General features: G+C 44.2%; 1 protein-coding gene across 1 annotated transcript in view; it reads right to left on the bottom strand.

The window, feature by feature from the left end:
- LOC144168919 (diuretic hormone receptor-like) overlaps window positions 1-15,694 on the bottom strand; it is a 219,946-nt gene that overhangs the window by 71,778 nt on the left and 132,474 nt on the right. Inside the window, exon 6 of the mRNA XM_077697915.1 lies at window positions 15,384-15,504. Coding sequence (XP_077554041.1) covers window positions 15,384-15,504 — 121 coding nt within the window. The remainder of the gene's footprint in view (window positions 1-15,383; window positions 15,505-15,694) is intronic.

Genomic DNA, 15,694 nt, shown 5'->3' with positions numbered 1-15,694 from the left:
GTGTTTCTGAGCGCTTCGAGCGATACCCAGCTTTTTCGCTCAAAATTACAACCTCTCGGGAGCCTAGCAAAACCACTTTAGGGAAATAATATTTGGCATAAAGCTAGGAGCTAACGTGAAGATTAAAACACTAAAAGAACATTTCAGGTTTCTGACTATTTTTTTGTGTAATTCGCTATCAAACCTAATTCCCCATGCATTTCTATGGGATAGTTCTCGTGGCTCAGGAACCCAGTCGCGCAACATGCGCGACTTGAAACTGTGCACAAAGCACGTATTCACCCCAAGTATTAGCTGTGCAAAACAAATGTTCATTTTGTTAACAAATTGCAGAGTAATCACTGTTGAAAGGACTGGCATGAGCGAGAAAGCCGCACATGAATAAATCTAAACGAAAAAGAAAAATTCTTTCTATGTCATTAGTAAATATTTTACGCACATTGGCTATAAGCGCTTACGCGGCAAAATTTAACACTTTGTATGCGAAATGTCACTTACCAAGCAGTAGGGTTTAAAGTTTTCTTCATGACGGGAAAGCTATACTAACTAGGGACCAAGCGGGTTCAAACATTTGAAAAACAGTACCAGAAAATGTGTTTTTTGTATCCGCCCACAATTTGTTACGCTAGCAACAAGGAGGTACCTACGAATACAGGAAACCACTCAATGACTGCTGCAGCCGCTTTCGTTAGATTTGGAACCGTACAAAGGAGGGAAAGCGAACATTTGGAATTTATGTTCACTCTCTCTCTCTCTCTCACACACACACACACACACACATATATATATATATATATATTGTTATATATATATATATATATATATATATATATATATATATATATATATATATATATATATATAAACAAGTGTTCGCAGTCAAGAAAAGCTCGGAAAGCAAAGGGGAGGATGTGATAGGTCATTGAAACAGATAAGGAATTTGGAGAGACAGAAGGAAAGTGTAGAAAATTGCCAGCCGGGTGGGATCCGAACCCACGACCTCCACAGTACGCGTCTTGGGCGATGACCACTACGCTACCGGCGGGGCTATTTTCCCGCTCCATTTTCTGGAATATTTATGTTAAGGTGTTTTTGTTTTCTGCATTTAAGGGTGGTAGCCAGCGCCACTCGGACTACTCGGGGCGAAGGGTACCTCCTTTTTAACCCTCTAGGCGTGACTCGAGCATCTACGACATGTCGAGAGTGGTCGACCGCAGCGTTGAACCCTCTTAAGCTCCCTATGGCACCAAGACTGCCAGAACAGAGGCCCTCGCTATGGATATAGCGAATCAGAAAGGGAAATGAGGGGCTCGTTCAATTAGGACAGAAATCCAAGCAGTGCTAAAGTTGTGACTAAATTAGCTTGCCCAAGAATACAGAAGATGGTATGGCTCATTGTTGCTAGCGTAACAAACAGTGGGCTGATACAAAAAACACATTTCCTGGTACTGTTTTTCAAATGTTTGAACCCATTTGGTCCCTAGTTAGTATAGCTTTCCCGTTATGAAGAAAACTTTAAACCCTACTACCTGGTAGGTGACATTTCGCATACAAAGTGTTAAATTTTGCCCCCTAAGTGATTATAGTCAATGTGCCTAAAACATTCACTAATGAAATACCAAGAATTTTACTTTTTGGTTTAGATCTATGCCCCCACATCCAGCCATGACGACCAGGTTGTGGAACGCTTCTATGAAGATGTTGAATCGGCAATGGCTAAAGGAAAAACACAGTATACCGTAGTTATGGGAGATTTCAATACTGATGACAGTTGGGTTTTATTGGCGCAAGGCCGACTATGGGCAAAGAGCGCCAAAAAAGAAGAGATTTCAATGCTAAATTAGCCAAGCATCAGGCTGGAGACAAGGCAGTTGGGAACTGTGGTCTGGGGTGTAACAATAGCAGGGGGGGTCTACTAGTTGAGTTTGCAGAACGAAATAACCTACGCATAATGAATACCTTCTTCTGAAAACGGGGGAGCCGGAAGTGGACGTGGAGGAGACCGAATGGGGACCATAAATAGACCTCGTATTATGCGATAACCATGGCATTGTGAAGGATATGGAAGTGCTCGGAAAGGCAAGGTGTAGGGACCATCGTATGGTAAGATCTCGAATTAAGCTAGATTTGAGGAGGGACCGTAACAAGCTAGCACGAAAGAAGCCGAATAATGAGCTAACAGTAAGGCGTAAAGTGACAAGAATTCTGGATCGCGCCGCAGAACCGACAGTCAGCTCTTACCGAGGAAGCCGAGCTTACGACCCAGGAAGCCAGCGACAACCTTACACGCATTATCACGGAGTGTGCAGTAGAAGTCGGGGGTACGATGGCGAGACAGGATACTGGTAAACTTTCCCAGGAGACGAAAGATCTAATTAGGAAACGGCAACCCAGGACAATCTCCACCCCAGCTGACAGAATAGAACTAGCGGAGCTTTCTAAGTTATTCAGTAAGTTATTCAGCTGACATACGGAAGTATAATATGGAGAGGATCGAATACGCTGTAAAGAAGGGAGATAGCCTGAAAGCAGTAAAGAGGCGTCTTGGCGTGGGGAAAAATCCGATGTATGCACCTAAAGACAAGCAAGGTAATGTCATTACAAAAATGGATAACATAGTCACAGTGGCCGAGGAGTTCTATAGGGATCTGTACAGTAGCCGGGACATCCAGGATAATGCCGAACGAGACAGTAGTTCAGAGGAGATAGACATCCCACCAGTAACGACCGAAGAAGTAAGGAAGGCTTTGACAGTAATGAAATGGGGCAAAGCACCTGGTGAGGATCAGATAACAGCAGACCTCTTAAAGGATGGAGGAGAAATTGAACTTGAAAAACTGGCAAACCTGTCCACGCAATGCCTAATTACCGCAAGCGTACCGGAATCTTAGAAGAACGGGAACATCATCCTAATCCATAAGAAAGGTGGCATGAAGGACCTGAAAAATTACAGGCCGATCAGCTTACTGTCAGTCGTCTACAAGGTACTTACCAAGGTAATCGCTAACAGAGTTTCTGCAACCTTTGATTTCAGTCAACCTAAAGAACAAGCAGGATTCCGTAAAGATTATTAAACAATAGACCATATTCACACGATCAATGAGGTGATAGAGAAGTGCGCTGAGTATTCTGAACCCCTATATATCGCCTCCATAGATTATGAGCAAGCATTCCACTCGGTCGAAACCCTAGCAGTTATACAGGCATTAAGGAGCGAGGGAGTAGATGAGCATTATGTAAAAAATACTAGAGCATATCTACAAGGGTTCCACACCTACCATCATCCTCCATAAGGAGAGCAGTAAAATACCTATAAGGAAGGGCGTCAGAAGAGGAGACAAAATCTCCCCAATGTGTTTCACAGCATGTTTACAAGAAGTATTCAGAACGTTAGATTGCGAACAGGTGGGAGTAAGGTTTAACGGAGAATACCTCAGTAACCTCAGATTTGCTGATGACGTTGCTTTGCTAAGTAACTCGGGGTACGAATTGCAAAGCATGGTTTCCGCACTAGGCGAACGGAGTAGAACCGCGGGCCTGAAAATAATATGCGGAAAACTAAAGTAATGATCAATAACCTCGGGACAGCACAACAGTTTGGGATAGGGGGCGAGGTAGTGGAAGTGGTAAAAGAATATATCTACTTTGGCCAAGTTGTGACCCCGGATCCCAACCATAAGGCAGAGAGAATTAGAATGCTCAGAATGGGGTGAGTGCATACGGCAGACATTCTCAGATAAATTTATAGCAGCCTACCATTGTCCCTGAAGAAGAAAGTGTATAACAGCGGATTCTTACAGGTACTCACCTACGGGGCAGAAACTTGGAGGCTCACTAAGAGAGTTCAACTTAAATTGAGAACGACTCAGAGGGCAATCGAGAGGAAAATGATAGCTGTAATTAAGGGACAAGAAGAGTGCGGAGTGGGTCAGGGAACGAACGCGTGTTAAGGACATACTAGTAGAAATTAGGAAGATGAAATGGACGTGGGCAGGGCATGTAATGCGAAATCAAGATAACCGTTGGTCATTAAGGGTAACAGAGTGGATCCCTAGAGAAGGCAAGCGTAGCAGGGGGCGGCAGAAAGTTAGATGGGCAGATGAGATCAAGACGTTTGCAGGGACAAATTGGTCGCAGTTGGCACAGGACCGGGGTAATTGGAGAATAATGGGAGAGGCCTTTGCCCTGCAGTGGGCGTAGATAGGCTGGTCATGATGATGATTATGATGATGCTGATGATCATGCTGATGAAGCGCGGAAAGCGTTGCTCCAGCTAAGAAGGTGGGCGATTGTACTATCGCAGTGCCTGCCGCTTGATAAGCTACACGGACAAGGTCAATGGTAGCCGCAGTTAGAACATCCGGAAAATATAATTTCCCTCGTCTAAGGTGTGATGCACACCTTCCTTGTCGTGAAACAGTTCTTCCTTGACACGCAGATGCGTCATCCTTTTGGCTATCGAAATTGGCAGCCAGTTTATGCACATTATACACAGTTTTCTTGTCTCCTAAATCAGATATGTTTGCGCAATTTATAAATTAGCGTTCGGGCTGTTGTGACTCACAACTGCAATTTTCAGCGGCTGCTACTACGATGTTTCGTGAAATTAGTTGTGAACCTTTTATTTGGATGTATATGCTCTTATTTATTTTAAATTTTAATCTTATTGTTTTAAATTTAATCCGATTGTGTCTATGCTGAGAGGACGGGTTTTATTACTCTTCTTATCATCATACCGGTGTAACTCAATGACCGCTGGTGAAGTGTACACAGATATATTGTTACGGGGAAGAGACTATATTTGGAAGATTCGTACAGCGAGATGCAGGCACCGGGCAAGACGAACAAGGCTGAGAGCGAGAGAGAGCCGTGATGATAACGACAGGGTCAAATAATGATTATCGCAGTTAGTCGCCTAGATTTGCAACCTTATATTATGGGTCCTCTTCGCCAACAACATAACCATGCCTGGTAACAGTATAGTGCTACTTTGGTTGGTGATAAACCTTCTGCTGATTCAAAACCTCGGTCTTACGTGCCTACGACCTTACGCCGAACTATCCTGCCAAGTACAGCGATAGGTCAACACTTATTCCCGGCATCAAATGCCACCGGGCTTCCGGTTGCGGTTTATAGGGCAATCCTTTTTGTGAATGGGAATCTTATGAGCCGTTGTAGCAGGCGATATGATCATTTTGTGGAGGGCTACTAAGTTCAATGTGGCTTCCTTTCTTCGTGTGGATCAAAACAGCACAGAACATTTTTATGAGCTATCCCAGTTTCATATAACTTTTACCACCCAAATGAACAAGCTGATCGGCCCAGTTATCCGGTCGGACGGAGTTGTTTTATCCGTCATAAAGCAAATGCCGCCATGCAAGGCCCTCAGCAACAGCCAGCTCCACTTCGCGAGTCCAGTCATCTAGGAGCACCGTGTGCGTATGATCTAACGAGGTGGCGCCGAATTGTCCGCGCCTTCCACAACCAACGCCGCACTCCTGCCACTTTCACTGATGGACCTCTGCCTTGTTAACCCAATAAACGAGGTCGCCGACCACCGAATGGACACCAGTAAGCTAACGACGGCATCTACGCAAGCGCAGCAAGTAATCCATACTCGAACTATACATCAGATCAAAGTACGAGGACCACCGCTCCGTTGTTACATCAAATTTCACGCTGAGTGGAACTGGATTTAAGTTTTGTGAGATATTTGTGTGGCTTTCTCCGTTGCTCAAGGTGAAATCGAAGCCATGCGGGGATCCGAATTTCTTTTATTGTTTGTGATTAATCTCTCTTTAACACCGGGGAGGTATATCTCTTGTATCATAGTTTGTTTGCCGACCTCGATATTAACTACACGTTGTACGGCAGCGGAATGCGCCCCATCATGGTGTAGCCCGATTACTCTACCTAAGTTTGTCAGCGCAGTGCCTATTTGATGAGTAACAACAGGTGACTCAATTTCTCAACCCCGAGTACTGAAAAAAGACAATCATACATCTGATGACTGACGTGGAGCATCAGGTATTTTGCGTTGTGGTAGAGCTGCAGAACTTGCGTTGCATTGTGGTAGAAATGGAAGTTGGAGAACTAAAAGGTTCCTCTGCCAAGACGTCCCCTATCGTCTACCTACTGAATGCGGCAGTCAGTGCGCCACGGTCATTAAAGGGAAAATATGTTTCAGGTGTAACCACTCCGAAAAGGCCGTTAGCCCTGACAAATGTAAATTACTGTATTTCTACCTTACCGAAAATCTGTTACAACACCCATATGAAACCGCTAACATGCAAAAAAAAAATTCCCCGCATTTCCCCGAGGGGAAGAATGTGAAAGTGCGAATGCACGAGTTGAATTTGCGCGGTTCGGTAATGTTCGCGAAAGAGAGATCACACACACACACACAACTACAAAGAAAGAAAGATTCATTTATTCACAGACACCTATTTTTGTTGGCGTTGTACTTGATTGCTCGAGCGGATCTCAGCTTTGAAATTTCGTGCCAGTACTCCTTTAAGCGGGTTCTCACGCCCGATTCTTGGCCAATCCCCACGTGGGTATGTTCCATGTCAGCGGCCAGGCAGCGCGCCCATCTCCCCCCGTTGCCAAGGAAGACGAGGAGATTCCTGGCCAATCCCCCACGTGGGTATGTGCCATGTCAGCGGCCAGGCAGCGCGCGCCCATCTCCCCCCGTTGCCAAGGAAGAAGAGGAGCGCGCGCACCCGCAGCTGTTGCTATGCAGACGGCGGCGGACGCTTCAGGCTCGCTTAAGAAGTGCATTCGCACTTAAAACAAGTGAATTTTATAACTACAATGGTGTCACACTAAACTCCTTACATTTTACCGAGCAGGTATATTTTTTACATGATTTCATCGGCTAACCGATGTATAGAATTTCTAATACGCCATCTGTTTCGCTCGCTGTTCTCCTTGAGGGCTTTGGTGCACCAATAGCTCATACAGTCCAAAATTCAATGCACATAGCCCATCTGCAACCTTTACAAAGATTGTTTGTATTGGGCGTATTGGACGACACCATTACACTCAGAAATTTTGAACCGGATAATTTTTTTTCCTACCATAATTATGAAGACGTTTTAAGAACTGGTGTTATTGTAAAGAATTTTGAATCATCTGCCTTTTATGTTTGTGCAATATGCGCCTAACCAGAATATTTAGCACAAAAAATGTTTTCTTAGGCCCGTAAAAATCGGTCGATTTCCCGCGGTAACAAAGGAGTTAACGTTTGCCTTTTCCAGAGCGATGCAGGACTGCTAGCATTTTACCTGCAAAGAATTTGGTGACGTTTCATGGACATTTTTGATTGAAAAAACAAGGAGAAGGGCCGTAGGGCATTAAGGGTGTTCAAAATAAGCTAACTTAATAAATAAATAAGTAACTAAATAAATAAATAAATAAATAAATAAATAAATAAATAAATAAATAAATAAATATATTATAAAATAAAGAAATAAATAAATAAATCAACAAATTGATAAATAAAATTAAATAAATAAAATAAATTAATAAATAATTAAATAATAAGACAAGATAAACACATTGACGTTCCAGGGCACGTACGAATCCCTTCTTCCCATTAGGAACCAAACAAGTTATTTTGGTGGGTCTTTGTCCGGCGCCTTATACAGCAGAGGTAATAGCAGCGTGCCGCGGAATATGAATTGTGTGCGAGTTTAAGTTACAAAATAAAAATATTATATCCCAATGGCACCCATTCGCATGTTAGAACACTTCGCGGTCTCTATTGTAGAGCCGTTTGTGTTGAAATTTTGGAAACGTTTTTGTGATTGAGCGATATGGCTAACTACTCTGTTACTATGTCATTGGTAGCCATGTCAACTGATTCCTCAACCTGATTTTTTTTCCGATTTCTCCCGGCACATAACAAATCATGCACCCACACTGGAGGTATGCACGAATTTTCGAGAACAACTGGAGCAACTCTGGGGTATGCACACCCCAGGTCTAATGTTTCAGCTGTGTCCTAAGGTAACAATCGTTACCTGGGGAGGGGTGTACAGTAAGTACTTTTTGAAATGGTTGCAGATTGAAGGTTTTTAACTATAAATTAGACATTAGGCCTAACGCCCTTGGGCCAACAAACTAAAGGCATACATAGCACCGCCATTCTCGCCTTTCGTTGAGCTATGGTTTGCGGCTGTCGAACTTCACGTCAGAACACGACGTTACGCCTATATATGTCGCGCCGTCGCAGACCTGCTGTGCCTCATCCCTCTGCTGCACATTGACCTTTAACGGAGGGGTGCTAATGGAGCGGCCGCCAAACTGCGCAGGGTAGCGTTTCAATTTTCTTACACGCCACCCATGGTCGTCATCATCGTCCAAGCAAGGTGGCTTTCTTGCAGTGCGTTTGCGCGTACGGATATCATCAGTGAGGCGGAAAGCTTCGCTTAAAAAAACCCAAATGATTCTTTCGGCTCTACAGGTGATACAAAGGGGCGGTAAATAATGTATACTCGGGCACAACTTAAGGACGGCAACCGAAGTTGCCTCTGGGCCTAATCAACGCAGCCGACAGTACTCCGCGCTGTGCCAGTAGGGCGTTGCTGAGAATATTTTTAACGCGGAAAGAGCCCTTTCCGTGATTTTGAGCTTAATATGATTATAAACTACTGCAGCGACGACAAACAAATACTTGAGAAAAGGCATTCAATATCCCGCTTTCATAGGAATAACCTTTTAAAACGGGTGCACCCGTTGACATCTGGGATGGTCGCTTAGGCGGAGTTACACCGTACATAAGTTAGTGCCGTTATTAACTTGTTCCCGAGTATAGGGTAAGACAATGAAATAGCCCTAATATAAATATTCTTAAAGCCCAGCGCACAGGGAGCAGGGTAGAAGGGAGAAGGAGGAAATAGTGTTTTTTACCGCTCTTCTGTTCTGTGTCCAATATCAACTGCCCGGTTATTTGAAAAAGATAACTCAATTCGCATGGACTTGAGTAGCTGAAGCCACTGTGGTTAGCTTTCTATGTCTGAAAAAATGCAGAACCGCCGTGGCGCCTTCTCGCGCATGTTTTGGTAATAAGTGAGTGTACTTCTCGCAAGGTGTACGCACAATTAACGTTTTTGCACTAATCGTGACGTTTCCTTCTAACAGTACCATTGAAAAAAATTACGCCCACCTCCCCTCGCGGGAACCCTGGTGTGGTGCAACGCATCTCATTGGGGGTTCCATTGGCGTTTTCCATCGTATTGATTACGCTTATAGCAGGCATTCTCACGCGAATGGGAGGTGGGCGTAATTTTCCATTTTCACCATGTAATGCACATGGAGTACACGTATGCTCAGGTACGGTCTTTATTGCAGAAGAGAATGAGTGCCTTGTGTTCCGTAAAGTGTACAGTTAGGGGCTCGACGATTGCATCAAGCAATCGTCGAGCACTGCGAGAGAGTCCAAGCGTAACGCGGATGACCGTCGACTGCGACCGTCGGAGCGCGGCATGTCGCTTTATATTCACAGCGCCCGAAAGAGAGGAGAGCGCGGAGAGAGAGAGAGTACTGCGCATGCGCAGCGCCGCCCACCGGGGCCTAGCAACGGAGTGAGAGCGCGCTGCGCCAACGCGCAACTGTTTTGGAGAGAGTGTTCGCTATCGGAGAGAGGAGAGGAGGAGAGGCGCAGCTGTGCGGAAAACGCCAGACAGACGCAAGAAGGACAGAGGGGCGAGAATGAGATGCGTTGCATCTAAAAACTGGCTGATTGCTCTGTCATAGGAATCGGCAACACACGAAAGTGAAATGTACAGTGAAATCTGCAGCTGAGCATAATTTGCGGGTCGGCGCCTCTCTTGTGGGTGTGCTTGGTGAGCGACGTCCTGCTGGCGGATCGCTTCGGCAAATGCGTACTTACATCATTGTCGTGACGGATATGACGTCAGTGAAATCTTGGTGTATCCCAGCATAATTAAATTGTACAACCCGAAAACTAACAACCCGAAGTGTAACGTACTCTTCAGTTCTAAAGATTGCTTCTCCGCAAGAAGAAGCCTTATGCAGAAGTGCACCCTTTAGGGGCCGCTTGATACATTCTACTGGCGTCACTTCCGTGACGGATATGACGTAAGTGAAATATTCGTGAATCCCGGAATAAAACGCTTTGGTGTTAAAAAGCGAAATTCCGACCAGCTCCAGACTTCAGATCAAGGCGCGATAGCTAAGCCCTAAGAGCATGTGCAATAATCGGTGCGTACAAAGACAGCTTTCTCCTCGCTTTCTTCTGAGTCCTCAAAAACATGGCGTGCCTTTTCAATGTCTGCGGAAACGTTTTTACTTAGGTCACCTAAAAGCATATTCCGTTGGGCATAGCGTGTTTTCTCTGTCAGGGTGCGTTTTTTATTGGCAATCAATATAAATGGAAATTTGTGAATGAATGAAATGAATGCCTCAAACCCAAATGGGGCACGGAATTCTGTAACTCTGCGGAAATTTGGTGACATCGGTCGGTTTATACACTAAGCTCCTAAAAAGCGACTTTGTCTCTATGGAAGCCTTTGAATAACCAAAAACGACAGGGAAAAATTTCGAAGTTTTTCAAATTATAATGAAAACTGAATATCAGCAGCTAACAGACGAGGCGACAGATATAAACCGTTGGTTAAAAACTCGGTACAGCCAGCGCAGGATATAGTATTTGCAAACCCCAGTGTACACAATTATTTCACAAGCCATTTCCGGTATATAAACTGCTGCAAATCATGTTATGTTGAATGCAAACGATTTGATAAAATGGCGATTTAACCTCACACATAATGTCGATATGTTATTACCAGCTAGCCTTAGCATTTTCACGCAACAAAAAAGAGCCATGTTACGGGGAGTGCAGGATAGGCCCATACGAACATTACTCTTAGTTTCAGAAAAATAACCCCAAACATTTCAACTCATTCCAAAAAAAAAAAGCTTTCCTTCAACCCCCTGCTTTTAGAGCTTTGAAAGAACTCTGTTTGCTTTAAATCCTGTTCTGGCAATTTTGAAAACCCCGAGTGTAAAACCAAGCTCTGGAGGCGATTATACACGAGCAAAAAAAGATAACGACATCCTGAACACTCACATTATTCAGAGAAAAATTCTGTGTTTTCGGAACGGATGTCGATGCAGCGTATTCCTTTCATCTTGTAAGCACAATTTTGTCATGGGAAAAATGGCTCGAAATCGACGGGAGGAATCGCCTAAGCGCTCGGCAGGAATGTTCTGCAGCGACACAAAACTTGAACAACGCAAGAAAAGTTATCCCTCTCGGAACTAAACGTGAATCACAATAACCGTTGTGTCAAGCCCGCACATTCGTTGTAACCCTGTCTCGTTTGCATTGCTTTGATCCGTTCTAGAAAAACAGAAAACCGCGATTCAGGCAAATGGAGGTAGTCGTGCGAAAGCGCTTTAGGGCATTTGTGTCTGGGTACCGCTTCTCTTACACCAATGTTTAAAGTGTCTGTCGTGCAAAGAAAACGCAGAGATGGTTTGTTGATTTGTGCTTACTCATACGTCGTACTTGAAGTAATGAAAGGGTTTTACGGATTTTTTTTTTTGAGTTCCTAGTACATCAATCAAAACGCTGTAAACAAACTGGGCGCTGCCCGAAACATTACTTTCCCCATCTGTTTTTATCTCGAAGTCTCGCGAAGAGCCCATGAAATAGATGCGTTAGGCAACAAGAGGCACTGTTCGTCACTGCACTTATTCTCATCGTACGTGGAGGGACGGCCGACAAACAGGGCTCGGATAGCAATCGGCCAGAGGGCACTCGGTTTTTGGTAGATTTCACCAGATACTGGCATATACTCACCTTGGGGATTGGATAAATATGTCTCCCAAATTAGGCTATTACCTAGGGTAACTTAGATGCGAAAATACTGAAATGAATGAACACACTGAAAAAATTTGTATGTAGAAGTGTAGCCTGGAAGAATAAAATAAAAGGGGACAAGTTGCTGTCTAGAACAAAAACCGAATTTGTCCGACACGCAAATCGCTAGGGCGGGAGGGCCTAGTGAAAAGAAAATTATTAGGGGAAAAGAAAATGAAGCTGTCATCGTATAAAAAGTTGCTTCAAGATGCGGCATCGCGATTGAGAGAAGGTGCGGTGATTGAAAAGAAAGTGTTTTATATAGTTCTGGTTCATCGAGGCAAGGGAGCTTGAAGGCAGGCCTCATTTGCGAAAATAAAAACTGAATAGGGAACTTTTCTGTAGAAACTTAGTGATTGCTGCCTCGCACATCCTACACGCCGAAAACATCGGCCCCAATGATGACAGATGCGGTTAAAATCTGTATAATGGCTGAATATTGTTCTAAAAAAAAGTGCCGATTGGACTTCGAACGGCTACGGGACCTAATTAGGGCAACTTTCTGTCCTTCAAATAACCCGTTGTAAGTTTCGCATTCTTTGCCTTCCATAATTCATGTGTGCAGTTCACGCTATATTTTGCGTGGCATTTCCTCCCTCGCCCTTACAGATAAGGAGATACACTTTCTTGGGCAAGCCAGCGGTTTATCGTAAAATCGCAATCACAGTGGCACCCTAACAGTTGGGTAATGCAAAGAGGGAACGAGGCAATCCTTTCTTCTTTGTCAGTTCTTGTTTTTTTCTATATCTGTGTAAAAGAGAGTGTCCCGGTATGAATGCTTGATTTCGTCTTAGTAAAGTTTGCTGAAAGTGCGCTTTCTGTCACGTCGTTTCGGTTCAGTCTTCGTCTCCTTTTTTTTTTTTACCTTCAGGGATTACAATACATACATAGCCGAAGGCAAGACCCGCACTGTCATACTCATCTCGAATTGCTCCACGACGCAGCAGCGCATGAACCAATACAGGGTGGAACACACGGTCATGCAGTTGATACTCGGGAAGAAGAATCTGCAGAGTCTCTTCATACTCGACCTATGACAACTTGGAAATATGACAACTTGGAAGACCTGACCAGACTCTGCCGTTCGGTCCTCAAAGCGACCAAAGGGATTCTAGTGGTGGACGATTTTAACGCTACTCACGTAGATTGGGGTTATTCTAGAACGCCAAAGACAGGAGAGCAAGTCCACAACGTTGCCCAGCACACCGGCGGACCTCTTGGAGAGATATTCACTACTCCACCCGAACCGGCAGCATGTATGTCTAGGGGCCACACTGCATACCTAAATGTTTCGAGGGTAATACCCCACATAGAGCTGACGATTTGCATGGAGCTCTGGAAACTTTCATTATATTATCCAACTAACAATTGACCGACACCATAACCGGACACTCACAAGAGTTGGGAAGGCCAGGATAGCGGATTAGAAAGCCTTCAGCGAAAAGGAAGAGGTAGAACAAGACGACAATTACTTATTTGATTTCGAGGAATACTGCAGCCGATTGGTAGAGAGGGACAACAAACCCACGAGAGAAATTTAATTTATTACCGGTAATGCTAACGCGAACAAGTACCTCTTACACTTTTCGGGGGCTAGAAGAAGCCTTGCCCGAAGGTGGAAGAAACAGAAATGCAGCAAGAAATTGCAAAGTCGCATCGCCCTGCATGTGCAGCGTTCCCGCTCATGGCAGTGCTTTCAACAGTGATTACTCTGCAATTTTGTAGCAAAATAAAAAGTTCTTTTGCACAGCTAATATTTGGGGTAAATGCTTCCTTTGTGGACAGTTTAAAGTTGCGCACGTTGCGCGACTGGGTTCCTGAGCCATGGGAACTATCCCATAGAAATGCATGGGGAGTTAGATTTGACAGCGAATTACACAAAACATATTCTGAAACCTGAAATATTCTTTCAGCGTTTTAACCCTCACGTTGACTGCTAGCTTTATGCCAAATATCATTTTCCTAAAGTGGTTTTGTTAGGTTCCCGAGAGGTTGTAATTTTGAGCGAGAAAGCTGGGTATCTTTACAAAAAATGTCGACGAGTACGACAATCAATACTAACAAGAAACGTTAGAACCGAATGTGTGACAAATGACAAGGTACCCTGAGAAGAATGGGGACATAGAATATTTAGAGGTCACTCATTCCACACTACTCAGAATCAAAGTCAACTACCAGAAAAAAACGTGAAGTGACTCATACTCAATTTCCGGGGCGCAGAGAAAGACTTCCTCCAAGGAGTATAAAAAATTTGGGGGGTGGGGGGGGGGGAAACAAGGCAACATGGAAAACCCAAGCTGAATCTGAATCACATCTCATGCAGCCCCGTTGAGTAGAACTTTTAGAAATCTAGCTAGAGCATTAACATAAATGAGACTCATGTCAAGGTAAACTAGAATATCATCCCATAGGCTGCAACCACCATGTCACTGCCGGAATCTTCCTTTTTCACAAAGCACGCGGCGGCAGTGTTTGGTGACATCGAGGCCCAGCCACTCTGCCGCATAGCTGGCCGGGATGAATGCGTCGTCAGGAGGGTGGCTACAAGGGAAAGCATCCATGCTCTCTTCGAACCCGAAGCATTTTTACAACATGCGTCCAGAGACATTACCAACTCTTCCCTGTAGCACAATTTGACGCAAACGAAGTTTGGAATTTGTGTAGGCGGACGCCTCATATGTCTAATTATACGGGAAAAGGTGGCGGCGTTGTCATGCGGGAGGTACGGCATTAAAATACGCCTCTAAGCACGCAGAAAACCTCACAAGCAAAAAGGTAAGTAAAACGAGCGGGCACCTCCGTTGCAACAATGGGTGTGCAATGTGCAGCCAGCATTGAATGGACTGCGGTTGTGTCTGCAAACGCGCTATGCTCCTTATGAAACCGAAGTTTGAGTATACGTATTTCCTAAAAGATGTCTTGGGAAATGCCTCTCCTCTTGCAGGTACAGGATGTATGGCCCAGACAAGCATGGTATAGCGTCCATTGCGGACGCTTCCTACCTAATGCTAACAAATTGTGCCTGTTTCAATGCATGCCGGACACTGCTGTTAAATTGCAGTTTACAGGCGTTAATAGATACTGTATAACGAGGTCTACAACATATCAAACCATCAAGAATGCTTTCACAAAGCATTGCACCTCACTCTTGAAATACTACGGCTGTTAATGAAAGAACCTCGGTTCAAATTTCGATAATGCACTCAAATATTTTGTTCGAACAGCGCGAAAAACAAACATTAAATTCTAATTCTGAACCTCTTGCAAATTTGGTTATTCGTGCTTAGTAAGCGTGGTACCTCTACTTTAATTTGTGCGGCGACACGCATCTTAAAAAAAAGGTAATTCAAGAAAACAAGGAAGCTCTATCTGGTTTGGCTGATTGACCATACACGAGTAGTTATACTATTCTTTCAACACGCACTGTTGACTGAATGAAGGCACTGAGCGTGTTTCGTAATTTTGATTTACTGCCTACAGGTAAAACACTCACCTTGTGGTATGCGGCCGACGGAACAGACTGGAGAGTTGCCGTGGTGATCCACGTGATCGATATGAGGAAGTAGGTCACCATGAGGTTGACGTGAATTGTGTTGCGTAGGCATCGCAGCTCTCTGCAATGAACCACGCCGGAGATAAAGCTCGTTAATCACACTTCCTGAGTCCTGCCTGTACAGAAAATGAGCATGACAGCTGAGTTTTACTTTGCTTGTACATACCTGTTTAAGAAACAAACGTTTTTTGAAGTATGCTATAGCTCCGGAAACATAATGCTTTTGTTTCGATATTTGTTACGGCTGAACT

Source organism: Haemaphysalis longicornis, unplaced genomic scaffold, assembly GCF_048455015.1.
Source record: "Haemaphysalis longicornis isolate Haplotype H1 unplaced genomic scaffold, Haemaphysalis longicornis Haplotype H1 scaffold_2, whole genome shotgun sequence".
NCBI lineage: Eukaryota > Metazoa > Arthropoda > Arachnida > Ixodida > Ixodidae > Haemaphysalis > Haemaphysalis longicornis.
This window is presented reverse-complemented; position numbering and strand designations above follow the sequence as displayed.